The sequence below is a fragment of the Carcharodon carcharias genome, chromosome 13 (genome assembly GCF_017639515.1).
Source record: "Carcharodon carcharias isolate sCarCar2 chromosome 13, sCarCar2.pri, whole genome shotgun sequence".
NCBI lineage: Eukaryota > Metazoa > Chordata > Chondrichthyes > Lamniformes > Lamnidae > Carcharodon > Carcharodon carcharias.
The window spans coordinates 127,850,349-127,865,189 of record NC_054479.1 but is presented as its reverse complement, the minus strand read 5'-3'; the positions used below and the strand labels follow the sequence as shown (position 1 = coordinate 127,865,189).

The 14,841-nt window shown below is 43.9% G+C and overlaps 1 protein-coding gene across 1 annotated transcript in view; it reads right to left on the bottom strand.

Moving 5' to 3' along the window:
- The window catches only part of LOC121285927 (striatin-interacting protein 1-like), a 38,561-nt gene that overhangs the window by 21,782 nt on the left and 1,938 nt on the right, over window positions 1-14,841 (bottom strand). The window contains exons 2-8 of the mRNA XM_041202881.1: window positions 14,162-14,227; window positions 11,874-11,943; window positions 10,579-10,653; window positions 8,720-8,854; window positions 6,895-7,015; window positions 4,200-4,268; window positions 2,702-2,808 (exon numbers count right to left, since the gene is read on the bottom strand). Coding sequence (XP_041058815.1) covers window positions 2,702-2,808; window positions 4,200-4,268; window positions 6,895-7,015; window positions 8,720-8,854; window positions 10,579-10,653; window positions 11,874-11,943; window positions 14,162-14,215 — 631 coding nt within the window. The 5' untranslated portion in view covers window positions 14,216-14,227. The remainder of the gene's footprint in view (window positions 1-2,701; window positions 2,809-4,199; window positions 4,269-6,894; window positions 7,016-8,719; window positions 8,855-10,578; window positions 10,654-11,873; window positions 11,944-14,161; window positions 14,228-14,841) is intronic.

Here is a 14,841-nt window from a genome sequence, read left to right as displayed (position 1 = left end):
CTACACCTAGATCATCAATAACCTGTCCTTTTTTATCGATGCTGACTGACCCACTGCACGTTTGCAGCAGTCTCTGTTTTTAGATCTCAGGAAAATGTTAGTGTTGCCAACTGTGATTAAATGTATTCCTGGGGGTTTAACATGGGGACTTGCCCCCATGCTTCACTCATTCATCGGCCAACACAACCATCTTACACTAGAGCTATACCTTGAGTGCCCTACCATCCATTCTTAATTAGCACATTCGTTTAGATAATATCGCCAACTTCACCTATGTGTTCTTTTGTTCTTTTGTCTGTGACACCTTTTGATGATCTGCTTCTATCACTGCTTGCTTGTCCCTACAACCACACCACCCCCCCCTCCACTTCTCTCCCCCCACCACACCCCCCCACACACCTTAAACCAGCTTATATTACACCCCTTTCCTTGGATTCACCTAGTTCTGTTGAAGGGTCATGAGGACTTGAAACGTCAACTCTTTTCTTCTCCGCCGATGCTGCCAGACCTGCTGAGTTTTTTCAGGTAATTCGGTTTTTGTTTTGGATTTCCAGCATCCGCAGTTTTTTGTTTTTATATCTGTTTGTTTTTATTTTTGTTTTTACAACCATCTTACGCCAACTGGAAAGCAGAAAGGCTCAATCCCCAATTGGATGATGCTTGATTGGCAGCCAAATAGCCTTTTCCCCATCCCATTTTCAATATTTTTATATCTGGTAAAGAGAAATGTTCAAAAAAATACAAAAGAGCCTTTTGTTTTTAATGTCCCAATGATTTTTCTCAAGGGTTGCACACAGTGACCTAAAGATTGATCTTCAATCCCTAAAGACTCCAGCCCAATCTTGGAGGGTTGGAAATCCTAGGAAATGTCCATAAAATGCATTGTTATCACACATTCTTGCAACCTTCAGCAGTAGGCCATTTTCAGGCTGGCAGGCTGTAACCAGAAGAGTAGTCTCAGCTAGTTTCAATCTCTATCAATGATTTCGAAGAGGGCACTAAGTGTAATGTATCCAAGTTTGCTGATGATACAGAGCTGGGTTGGAAAGTAAGCCATGAGGAAGCAAAAGAGGCTGCAAAGGGATATAGACCGGTTAAGTGTGGGCAAGAAGGTGGCAGATGAAATGTAATGTGGAGAGTGATATTATCTACTTTGGAAGGTAGAATGGAAAACAATTTTTTAAAATAAAAATGGAAGATGAGTAAATGTTTAGATTCGGGAGGGGGGGTGCGGTGTTCCTTGTATGAGTCACAGAAAATTAGCATTTAATTACAGCAAGCAGTAAGGAAGGCAAATGGTTTGTTGCCCTTCACTGCAAGGGGGTTGAGGTTATAAGGGTAAGGAAGTCTTGCTGCAATCATATTGCGCTTTAGTGGGACCCCTAGTGGGATGCTTCTAGGAGTTTGCTGTGCATAAATTGGCTGTTGACTTTCCCACATTACAACAGTGACTGCACTTCAAAAGTAATTCATTGGCTGTGAAGCACTTTGGGATTTTCTGAAGTCATGAAAATCATCATATAGGGGGAGATGGTGACGTAATGGTCAGGACTAGTGATGCAGGGACCCAGACTAATGCTCTGGGGGCTCAGGTTCAAATCCCACCACAGCAAATAAAAATCTGGAATTGAAAGCTAGTCTCAGTAATGGTGCCACTAATGTCCTATAGTTCACTAATGTCTTTTAGGGAAGGAAATTTGTCGTCCTTACCTGGTCTGGCCTACATGTGACTCCAGGCCGACACAATATAGCTAACTCTTGACTGCCCTCCAAAATAGCCTAGCAAGCCACTCAGTTATATCAAACTGCTTCAGAAAAGTAAAAAAAAGAATAAAACTGGATGGACCAACCATTTGCGATTTAGGCACCGGAAGCGACAAAGGTATATCCAGCCCTGTTGTCCCTGCAAAGTTCTCCTTCTCTTGTGCCAAAATTGGGAGAGCTATTCCACAGGCTATTAAAGCAACAACCTGACATAATCATACCTTACAGACAATGTCCCTGGGTATGTCCTGTCCCACCAGCAGGACAGACCCCGCAGAGGCAGTGGTACAGAGTCGGGAGGGAATTGCCTTGGGAGTCCTCAATATTGACTCCGGAACCAAAGAAGTCTCATGGCATCAGGTCAAACATATTCAAAGAAACCTCCTGCTGATTACCATCAATCAATCACCTTCCTCAGCTAATGAACCAGTACTCTTCAATGTTGAACTTCACGAGGATAAGAAGGGTACAGCATGTACTCTGGTGGGGGACTTCAATGTCCATCACCAAGAGCAGCTTGGCAGCACCACTACTAACCAAGCTGGCCGAGTCCTGAAGAACATAACTGGCAGACAGGGTCTGTATTGGGTGATGAGGGAACCAACATGAGGGAAAAACCTACTAGACCTTGTTCTCACCAATCTGCCTGTCACAGATGCATCTTCCCATGACAGTATAGGTAGCAGTGACCTCCCTAACAGCACTGTGGGTGTATCAGCATTCAGATGGACTTCAGCAGTTCAAGAAGGCGGCTCACCACAACCTTCCCAGGGGAAATTAGGGATGGGCAACAAATGCCGGCCTTGCCAGTGATGCCCACATTCGATAAATTTAAAAAAATACAAGTCTACCTACATTAGAAAAAAAGTGAAAGATAGAAAATGGACAGAGGGTCAGACTATTTGATTAATTCCCACCAGGAAGCAACCATACTCACTTAGTTCAGTCCGGAATCCATCTCTTGCTGAACTCCACTCCGGTTTGTCATCCTCCCCCTCTCTGCGCATGATCTCCACCATCAGGTACATAATATTCAGCAGCACCCTAGAATATCATCCATGCGCAAATAATTGATAAATTTGATTAATAATTAATAAAACAAGTGTCATATAAACAGGCATCATTTAAACACCAAACTGCAGAGCACTTTGTGACTTTGATGGCTCATTGGCGATTCTGTGGCATTTGCTAGGCCATTTCAGTGGGCATTTAAGAGTCAACCGCATTGCTATGGGTCTGGAGTCACGTGTAGGTCAGACTACAGGTAAGGATGACAGATTTCCTTCCCTAAAGGACATTAATAAACCAGATGGGTTTTTACAACAATCAACAATGGTTTTGTGGTTATCATTAGACTTTTAATTCCAAACTTCTACTGAATTCAAATTCCACTATCTGCCGTGGCCGGATTTGAACCCCGGTCCCCTGAGTATTACCCTGGGTCTCTGGATTACTAGTCCAGTGACAATACCACTATGCCATCGTCTCTCCCACAAATATCCCCATCTTCAATGATGGAGGAGCCCAATGCATCAGCGCAAAAGGTAAGGCTGAAGCAATTGCTACAAACTTCAGCCAGAAGTGCCAAGAGTATGATCCATCTCAGTCTCTTCTGGAGGACTCCAGCATCACAGATGCCAGTCTTCAGCCAATTCAATTCACTCCACGTGATATCAAGAAACAGCTGAAGGCATTGGATACTGCAAAGGCTATGGGCCCTGACAATATTCCGGCAATAGTACTAAAGACTTGTGCTCCAGAACTTGCCGCACCCCACCTTCTCAAGGGCAACTAGGGAAGGGCAATAAATGCTGGCCCAGCCAGCGAACCCCACATCCCGTGAATGAATAAAAAAAAACTAATGAAGCCTCTCTGGGATGGCAGGGGAGGAAACCTTATCTCAATAGCCAGCCGGGAGGTGTAGAATAAAAGCTCTTCCTTACTTCAATTTAAAGGGTCACATTGATCAGCGTGCAAGTATAGCAGCCAGACTGCATCAACCAGAGCAGGAAGTCTGACCCCAGTCAGTTAGCTGGAATGCCACAAAAGCTGACCTCAAATATCTGTCATCAGAGGAAGAAAAAGAAAATGGAGTCAGCAAACTGCTTGCCCATTGTTCTATTGCTGTCCAGCCATTCCTGCAGTAATGTGTGGATGTCTGGATTATGCCTAGCCGGGTCAAATAGTTTGGCAACACTCAGTCCAGGTACATTCCTGACAGGAGTGGATTTGGCCAAAGTACCAGACGATGACTGACAGTACAACGTGAACCACAATGCTCCAGGACAGGAGATGAAGCAGAGACTAGGAACACATGGAAGCACATTTCAGCTATTGCCTACATGGAACTCAAAAAGCATCAGACGTATTTTATGATACATGCTACCTCTTCCCATGCGGGTACCAATGCAATAAGAAACAGGTAATCCCCTTACCTCAGCTCAGTGCTGTCCGCTAGGGAGATGGCTGGTTTTCTCAGAGAACTGCTGCATGCCTGGCTGTTACTGCATTTAAACAGAGTTATATTTACATTCAATTTCATACTTCCATTAACAAGGTGGCAACCATAAACACGACAGTATATATAAATACAACTAATTCTCTCAGATTGCCTAGTTGGCTTAGTTTGGCATGGAGCACAGCAGTACAGATCAAAGTTGCCAGATGCAAATTTGTGTTTGTTATCTATCACAACTGGCAAGAGTTCGCAAAGACATGGACAAATGAGAGAGGCCGTTCGACCAATCTAACACATTCCTCAATGATTCGCCCCATCAGAGAATCTAACTTCATGAATGAATCCAAAGTTTATGCTCTCCCTGCTCTTTCCAGGGATCATTCCAGGTACTAATCACTCCTTTGTCTGCAGAAATGCTTCCTAACATCAGTTCTCAACTGGCGTTTCATCAACTTATATCTACGTCCCCTTGATCTACATTCCTGGTTTAATGTGAAGCTGTGCTCAGGGTTAATCTTTATAGTCCTCTTCATAACTTATGCAATTCCTTAAGACCTCTCCTTGTCAATCACCTCTTTTCAAAGCTGAAGAGTTTTCCAACTTTTCCTCATGACTCAATCCACTGACACTAGGGATGGGTTTCATGACCTTTCCATGACCTGTTTCAAGGCCTGAGCATTTCCCTTGTGCCTTAATGACTGGAATTAAACAACTTGTTCAAAGTTTGGCCTAAGCCGAAGACTGAGAGCATCAAACATAAACTCAGGGTGCAATATTGAAATTCCTTTGTTAATGGCTGTTCAGCAGTGATTGGACGTGGTTACTGATGTGTCTATTCTCACTCCTAGATCTTTTCTTTTCCAGTCACTTCCCTAGTCAAGTCAGTAACATTCATTATCTCCCATAAACTTCTCTTCCAGTTATTTGACCTTATGCTGGTCTTGGCTTTAGACACCTGCAAATAGATTTGTCTGTAACTCCTTAGTTGTTTCACCAGACTCTACAACCCATAGTGGTTTAACATCTGTGAATCAGAGTTCTTAATCCAGACCATTTATATAGATCAAAAACAGTACAGGCTCCACCATCAAGGATACATGATCATTACATCTCCTTTGCCCAAAATCACCCCCTTAATTGGCACTTGTGTTGCTCTTTTCCTTATTCACCTCAAGACTTTCATGTGGAACTTTATCAAAGACTCTCTGGTCTCTAGGAATGCTATATCATTGGACTTTTCAACATCCACATAGATGTCACTTTCTTCAACAAAATGTCAGGCAGGGTTTGAGTCAGTGCTGGCTACCATTAACTGGACTACGGGGTTCAACTTGACTCCAAAAATTATTGATAAAAGACTAAGGGGCCTGCAGTTGCACTACTGCTTTACTTAAAAATAGGTATCATGCTCTCTTGTTTCTAATCCAGTGGCAACACCACCCCCACTGTATTCAATGACTCCATCACGTTGGCAGCCACCACTTTGCAGGTTCCATCTGTAGCCTCACGCCTCCCTTTAGGATTATACAATTATCACCTGGGGATTTACCGCTTGAGTGTCTTTGAAACAAGGGCTAAAGAAGGTTATCCACACTCCTAGGACAGAATTTTCTGCCTACCGGGAGGGCAGGCCCGGCCCAATCTCCGGCAAGTGGGGAGCTGATCCCCCCGCCGGAGAAGCGGGCCCCGCCGCCATTTTAAGTGTTGGCCGTGACGCCCGGCGGGAAGCGCTAAGCACTCCCTGTGTGGGCAGGGAGGGGATTCCCCAAATGCGAGAGTGCGCTCTTTCACGTATGCGCACGAAAGAGCACACATCTCCCTGAGGCTAAGTGTTGCCTCAGGGAGATCGCTGACAGCTGTATACACATTAAAACTAGAGAAAAAAAAACCCGTAACATGTCCCCCTCATGTGACAATGTCACATGAGATGGGACATGTTAATAAATTTCACTAAAACTTTATTACACTTTTTTAAAACCTGCATGAAACCTCATCCCGCCGGTGGATGAGGTTTCATGTTTTATCTATTCCCCGCCGGGGCTCCTAGCCTGCCCGTTAACCATAAGGGCAGGTCCTTTAATTGTTTTAATGACCCTGTCGATGGCCTCAATTGGCCATTGACAGGTCGGCGGGCGCACAGCTGATTTTGCTGCGCCTCCGCCTTCCTGAAAATTTAAATGGGGCGAGATGATGTCATCCCGCATCATTTTGCATATTGGGCCCCGCCCCCTGCTCACCGACAGCAAAAATCTGCCCCTAATTATCTGCCATTCTACTGATCCATCAGTACATTTGCAGAATAAATCCCTGTGCAAAATACGATATGAACATCATATTTTGTTTATAATTTCCTCATGAGTCAACAACCTCATGTTCCTCTATACTGCACTTGTTTCATTTCCATGTCTGGCATGCTGATAAATGTTCATAACATAAGATTCACATTTGAGGATATGCCAGTTCCCAATTATCCATTCCCGGGTTGGGGAGTTCTCTCCATTACAGTGGAGATTAAGTGTTTCACTGTCAAGCACATATTCCAGCCTGCGGTTTCATAGGACCCCACCTGGAATTTAGCCTCCACTGGGCCTACAAGTCTAATTCTACTTCACGCGGAAAAGTAATCCACAGACAGGTCGTTACCACTGCAACCAGTCCCCTTCTTCACTCACTCGATCTCCATATTGAGGAGCTCCACTAATGCCCCAAACGTGCCCATCTCATAGAGAAGGAAGACATTGTACCGGGCCCAATGCACCACTTCGGTTTCCGTGTAGCAGTCATCAAACACACCTATAGGGAGCATCGAAACCGAGGGGTCAGGTACAGCGAGGAGAAGGAAAAGACATTCTATTTTTACTTCGTGTGGGAAAGATCACAGCAATGTCCCCTCTATTTTTTTTTAAACATTGTGTGTGGCTTGTTCATTGCAATGAGCGGTAACTTAAAATTCTTCTTGTGCGGTATCTTAAAGGGGACAATTTTGATTGGCCTTTGCAGCCACTTCTGGATTTCTGTGGACAGCTTACAGGGAACACTGCAAGGGAGTGCCACTTTCTGTTCAGTTGTGCAAGTTATGTCACTGCCACAAGTGTGGAATGATCTGCAATTCTAGTGCTGAGGGTCAGTGCCAATGCTTTCAAGTCATTGGCAAACCAGTCAAATTCCCACTGCTACAAATTCAGGAAAACATTATTCACTACCAGTGGTCTGGCTATAGTAAATTGGCACTTTATGACACACTGCAAGTCATTTTATGTTATGGTCCCAGCTGCCTACTAACAACTGTGTTGGTCGTGTTCCAAAGTGGTTCATCTGATCTCTGGCACTACACATGTTGACATGGAGGTGGTGGATTTGAAGGAGTGGTGGGCGCTTGGATGTGGAAATGGGGAGAGGGGTGCACATTTCCACTGGAAGAATTTTATAAAGAAGTTTGTAAGAAGTCTACCCAGAGAAAACGAATAAGCATCGGTTGATTGCTTCCTAGGGATGAGCGTTTGCTTCCCCTCTGCAGGCAGGTAAATAGATAGCACATAAAGAAACATATCTCCACTTAATGCAGGGAGAAAATCCTCATCATTATTGACCACAGCTTGGTTCAGTTCATAGTAAGCATCTCAAAGTCAGAACATCACAGTTTCATAGCCCATGCCAGGACGTCAGTGCATAATCTAGGTTAGGAACATACAAGATAGAGCAGAAGTAGGCCATTTGGCCTCTCGAGCCTGCTCAGTCATTCAATAAGATCATGGCTGATCTGGTTGTGTTTCAAATTCCACATTCCTATCTATCCCAGATAACCTTCATGATTCCCTTGCCTAACAAGATCTATCTACCTCCGTCTTAAAAGCGTTCAATGACCCTGCCTCCACCCCGCACTCCAGTGCAATGCTGAGGGAGGGCTTTGGTGTCAGAGTTGTAGCAATCCATTGATGGTGGACAGCATTGAGAATTCTGGCCAAGATCATCTGGGGAGAACCCCCAACTCTCTGACTTCTAGTATGGGACCTTCATACGCTGAACAGAATCACCAAAACAGGAAAAGGCCATAACTGACAGTACAGTATTGGACCATCAGATTTTGAGGTGGAGTGGGGGAGGCTGTAGCTGACGGTGCAGCCCTGGAGTGTCAGGCTGTTTGGGGTTTGGGGGTGGCGGTGGTGTGGTGGTGGTGTGTGGGGAAGGAAAGGACAGAAAACAGCGAAAAACTTTGCAGAAACTGCCCTGATGTTGATTTTACATCAGGTTACATAATTGGTGGATTAAACTGTCTTCTAGTTAATGGTGTGTAAATGATACGAAGTGTTGACTAGTTTGGGTACTAGACTCTTGTGCAGAGTTAAGGCTCCATGTCTGTGTTTTATACGGGTTAACTTTGGTTGAATCTATGCTGCTGGTTTAATTTTTCCACTAGATTTACACAACAGAAGACTACTAGTGGGGGAAGGTAATTCAGAAAAGGAAGGAGTTACACTGTCGTCAGTCACTAATTACCTTGGGCCAGGTAAAGAACGGCTCTGGCAAATTTAAGTCTCTTCTCCCTGCTTATGACCTCCAATCCATCTAGCAACCTCATTAAGTAGGACTTATGTTCATCCTCTTCCAGTTCTACCCATTTCTTGCCCTTCCCTGTAAGAGACAAAAAATATTAAATTATACTGATGCCAACATTCACATGCCTCACCTCTCCAACATCCAAAAGGTTGAACAAACCTCTCTGGGTCCTCGCTGGTTTTAAAACCCTATTCAATCTGTTCCCCAGGGAACAATTTGACCCCCTAACATGCAGGAACTTGAGACAGACTATCAGCAAACAAAGTAAGAAGAAATAGTAACGGGGGTCAAACTTGTCCTGTATTACACTCCCTTTGCAAAAAACAGCCATATCTATAACCTAACTGGAACTGCCATTTGTGATCTCTTTCTCCTCAGCCACTAGGGATGATGTTAATTGACCTGGAGTTAACTGGGGTCTTGGGCAATGTGTGTGCGTTTATTAACACACGTTGAGAAGACTAACAGAAATGAGCCGGCTGAACCAATGTAGGATATAAAGCACTGCACTGGCACTGCAGTTCGAGCTGATCTTACTGAATGAGAGGTTCAGTAACCAGTCATGCACTTAGCTGCATAACCTAAGTACCACAGTGTGCACACTGCAGGCTAAGTAGCCTAAAATGGCACAGTGATAGAGAAAGGATGCACAGAAAAAGGAAGCTTAATCAAATGGTTAAAAATGAAAATTCCAGGAGGAGGGACAGTGAGTGGAGTTACTGAAGGACTCAGCTTGCCCTCAAACCTCTGGTATGTTCAGATCAGAGTGATACAGTACAGGTTCTGGTCATTTGGCCCATCATTGTCTGTACTTGCCCTTTGAAAGAGCTGCTCAATTACTCCCATTCCCCTTTCCTTTTCCTGGAGCCATACATATTTTTACTCTTCAAATATTCATTCAATTCCCTCTTGAAAGTTATTATTGAATCAGCTTCCACCATAGTTTCAGGTAGTGCATTCCAGATCACAACAACTCACTATGTAAAACATTTCCCAGCTTATTTTGGCTCTTTTGGCAATCAACTTAAATCTGTCCTCTGGTCACCACCTCTTTAGCACTGGAAACAATTTCTCCCTATCTACTCTATCAAAATGCTTCATGACATTGTGTGCATCTATTAAATCTTCCCTGCCTTTGGAAGGGCAACTCCAGGTCCCTGGACTATCCAGGTAACTGAAGTCTCTCAACCCTGGCAGCATTCTAGTAATCATCATTTATCATTAAAAGGTATTGGCAGCAGGGGTTCCCAAATTGTGGGTCACGATCCCCAGTGGGGTCATAGGATGAGCAATTGGAGGCAGCAATGGCGGCTGTGGAGCAGAGACTCAAATTTGACAGTCCTAGGAATGGGTGCAAGGCCTCCCCCCTTTTTTTTTTGTCTGTGGACATGGCCTAATCTAATGAGGCTCTGAGGCCCAATTGCTGACACCAACAGAGTCTATAAAATGGTAGATCCCCAGTGGGGATAAAAATGGTAGGTTTCTTACTTGTTTTTTTTGTGCCGGTATCCTTGCTGTTTGAGCCCACACCCTGCTCAAAATATTTCCCACACCCCCTTGCCCCCAATTTTCACTCTGGGGTCACACTAAGCCTGAAGCATTAAAATGGGGTTAACATTAGGCAAGAGTTTGGGAAGCACTAGTTTACAGGCAATTTGATCTCTCAGGCCCGGCTTCTCCCCTCCCATTCTGGGATATCAGCTCTCATCAAAACCCTGCTCAAACTCAAGACTTAATCTAGCAAATGTGCTGAGGGTTTTGAGGACCCCCTGTCACTGTTCTTCGCAATTGCCCATTACCGTGAATCGCGAAATCCTCTTCAAAGCAATCCCTGTTAGCAGCAAATTCAGGCTCTTCCGTGTAACTGTATAGCTCTGTGGGAAGAGAAGAGGAAAGATTGCTCAACATTGCGCAGTGTGATGGGGAGTTTCCACCACACTGTCCACTTCTGTGAAGGCAGAGGATCCAGCCAGAACTGGAGTCTTACGTAAGATTTACTAATTTACACTTTGTGTTGCACAGACTCCTACTTTAGGGAAGTTTCTGCATCAGCTTTTCAAACATGATTTTAAAAATGGATTTCATTTTTTACAACTACTTTTAAAAATTTTTCATCTTTGGTGTCTCCAATCACCTCCTTGTTCCACCTGCCGCCATTCTTACATCTGATTACAGTGGTGGTTATGTTACTGGGCTAGTAATCGAGAGGCTTGGATTAATAGACAAAAGACAGTAATAGAAATATTGTCAGGGAAGTTTGAGGATTCGATTTCTACTTTTTAAAAATCTGAAAATTAAAAAATGGTTTCCATAAAAGTGACCATGAAGCAGTCCAATTGTCATAAAAACCCAACTGGTCTGTTAATGTCCTTAAGGAAGGAGCCTCAGTCCTTACCCTGTTTGGGCCTATACGTAACTCCAGTCATAAACCAACATGGTTGACTCTTAACTGCCCTCTAAAGTGACCAAGCAAGCCATTAAGTTGCATCAAACTGCTACAAACAGAAACAGCAGCTGAAGAAAAGGCACCTTCTCAGGGCAACTGGGTATGGGCAACAAATGGCAGCCTTGCCATCAAAACCCAGGTCCTTAGAATCAATAAGACCCTCCACTGCCAGATGGAACCCAATGCCAGTCTGCGGATTGAGGCTAGATGCTTATCTGCCTCTGCCTCCACATCCTTGCAGTCCACTTCCAGTTCCAGACTTGCACCATTTATAGATCCTCCCCTCCTTCTAGGACCTTGCGCTCCCTTGACCACTTTCCCCGCACCCCCACTCAGCTCCAAAATACTCAACTATCCCTCATTAGACTCATGCTTATGACTTCAACTACTATAAATTACCCTGCTCCTTAAAAAATCTATAGCTATCCTCTGCAATAACTACTTCGCCTTAAATTTAGCCTCCTTAAGGTTCTGAAAATTATCGCCTTTCTTACAAGGTGGAACACCGATGCAAATTATTTACTCTTCAGCATTAAAGAAATACAGGACTCACTACAGCTGCTGTGTCAAAGGATCCTATTAATTACATGCATGCTAATTAAAACAGAACTAGATATACAAAGTAGTTGAGGTGGCAATTCCCCTTACCTGACAGCTCTGCAACAATGCTGTCTGAATCTCCATATTCAAACTCTAGGTTAGGGGAATCCAGTGAACCCTAAAAATTGGCAAGAGGAGCATTTTGTTGGTTTCAACTTTATTGTCATCACCCCCTTATGTCTTAAAAGTATCATAACCATAAGCAGTGCATTTGACACAATTATAATTCATGGAGTAAAATCCTGACCAAAGTAAACATGGCCAACCAAAGATTAATTGCAACCCACCTTCTGGTAGCGGCAAAGTGAGAACCATTTGGCCCATCAAGGCTATTTATGCCCCTGGTTTGGGGTCTGCACAGGAGGAACTCTTGTAACATACCAATGGCCTGATTATGTGTGATTCACTCTATTTGGTCCATGGTATTACCAGAGAAAGGCTTTGGAATGTAGTTTCCTGGATGCCAAATATGCAAGTCAAGGATTACTATAGACCATCTACCTAACCTTACATCCTACATTACACAGCCTGTTGCTTTGCCTGCTTAGCAATATTGGGTCAATTGTTAGGAAACAGAGACAGTTTAAATTAGTTATATTTGTATTTGTGGGTGTTAGGGATGAGTTTTAGCTTTAAAGTTTAAGTTTGATTTATATTTCCGTATGTGTGTGTTAAGGAAAGGTCAAGTTGAGTTTTAGTTCCACTTTAAAAGATGAAACATGGGATTTAGTTTCATTTTGAGTGGCGACAGCAGGTCTAAAACTGTTTGTATATCTCCATTTCTAATGAGTTTTACAACTCTAAGAGAAGTTAAAGCAGACACAAGAGTAGAAAAAACCGTGCTGCTGCCCAGCAACAGGGGCTCAAAGAGGCAGACCCCATCCATACACAAAAGCTAAAGAGAAAGCAGCTCAAGTTCAGTTGAAAACAGCTGTCAGGGAGAGGGCGGAGAGGAGGGGCAGATAACAAGTCCCAAACTGAAGTTGAAGCCAAGACTCCAGAGAGACTGGACACTGGGAAAGGGAGCTGCAAAGTGACAGCAGATTTCCCAAAAAGACTGAAAGGTCCCAAGGCCAAGGAGTGAGACAGAAACAGGAGAAAGTCCCAAGAAGATCTTGTAGTCAAAGAAAGGACAGGAACCTGGAAAAAATCCTGTTAAGTGAAGTTAAGAGTGAGGAGCAGAGGAAGGCGCCAAGCTTCAAGGAAGAAAAGCTGCAGGGTGCAGATTTAAAGCAAGAGGCCAGAAGGTCCAAAGAGCCAGATGAAGGTCTGTAACTCTTTGCTATGGGCATGTAAAGCTGTTGACGGCCGAGTCAGTGAGACAGAATACGTGGAAGAAAGCTTGAATGCATGTGGTGACCCAGGAGGGAGGAACATTGGAAGGAGAGTAAGAAACCCTGGAGGTGGACCCTTGCAGAAGGCGTCTGAGAGAAAACGTCGGTTTGAGAGACGATTCCAAAGCAAACTCTTAGAGAGTGGAGATTGGAAACCCTTGTGTGAAAGACGGAGTGCAGTGAGACCGGTTGGCTCACAGTGTGACAATCATCTGGGGGAGTTGAGGAGAGATCCATCGCATCTGTTTGGGGTGGCATCTGTCACTTCACTTGATTTCAGAGTGTGGTGTGTCTGACCACATGTCGCTTATTGTTTACATGGACTGTGTACTTACTGTGAACATTAGAATATAAGATAGCTTTTGTAACTTGTGATATCCTTACAGATCTGCATGTATCTGTAAAGGTAGAGTTGTGAGTGGAGGAGTGTTGCAATATAGTTCATATTTTATTTAATAAATGTTTTATTCTTTTGTTAAAAGTTCATCAACTGACTGCTGTGACTCTGTTCAGTAGCCGCTGTCCACGTTTTTAAACAAAAAATAAAAATTAGGATCTATCAAGCTGGGTTCCACCTTGGGATCAGGCTTGTGCAGTTGTAACATCAGTTGGCATCATAATACAATTGAAATGGAAAAGTTGGCAGAAAATCATCGCCCAAGGTGGCACATCATCACTCAACTGTACTTTAGCAGGCATCAGACTGGAAGTACTATAGAGGATAGGCAAAAACCAATACATTTTTATTGGATAAGGGCATTAAGGAATATGGGACAAATGAAGTCGAGGTACAGATAATCTGTGATCTAATTGAATGGCAAAACAGACTCTGACTGAGCGACCTCCTCCTACGTTATTAAAAACCATGACGTGTGCTCAGTGCACTGAGGCAATGCACCAATTGATTTTATGGAATCACAATGAGAGCTGGGATCTAAGCATGATATAATCTTTCTTTTCTTCATGAAGTTGATCTCCTAAATTCAACAGCCATGCCACAACCTTCACGTGAGCCTCATGTTGGTACTTGTTGTCCACTTTCTCACCACTCACCATCCCCTGGGGCCCCTTAAAAGGGAAAAATGAGAAGCATCACTAATGCAACTGCCACAAAACTTCGCTCATTGCTGGCAGGAAACAAGTCACAGCGGTTCTTCTAGAGGTCACACATTTTAACAGCACACACTTCATAGGCAATATACAATCATTCTGCGAAATGGGAGGCCATTGTGGGCTGGCACTCAAAATAGAGAAGCCAACTGAATATGAAGTGGATCAAAGGGATACAGCCTAGCACCCACCTTCACCCAAACAATATCAGAGGAGCAGTCTTCCCTCAACCGATTCTTCACCTTTCCCCTGTACTATGATGATACCAAGTAACAGCTTCCCAAAAGGTTAGTTGACTATCCCACATTAAACAGGGACAGAGAGGGGTAAATGGAAAGGGTAGATAAGAGAACATGAGGAAAGCAAAGGTCAGAGTATGAAAGTAGGGTGAGGGAGACGCACAGAAGAAAGATAAAAGATGGAAAGGGAGTGGGGGTGGGGGGGTGGACAAGAGAGTGAGAAGAGCTGACAGGAAGTCAGAAGAGTTTGAGAGACACGGGGGGGGAATGAAAGAGTGATGTAAGCAGGAGTGAGACAGTAGAGGGGAACAAAAGTGAGGTGAGGGCTGACAA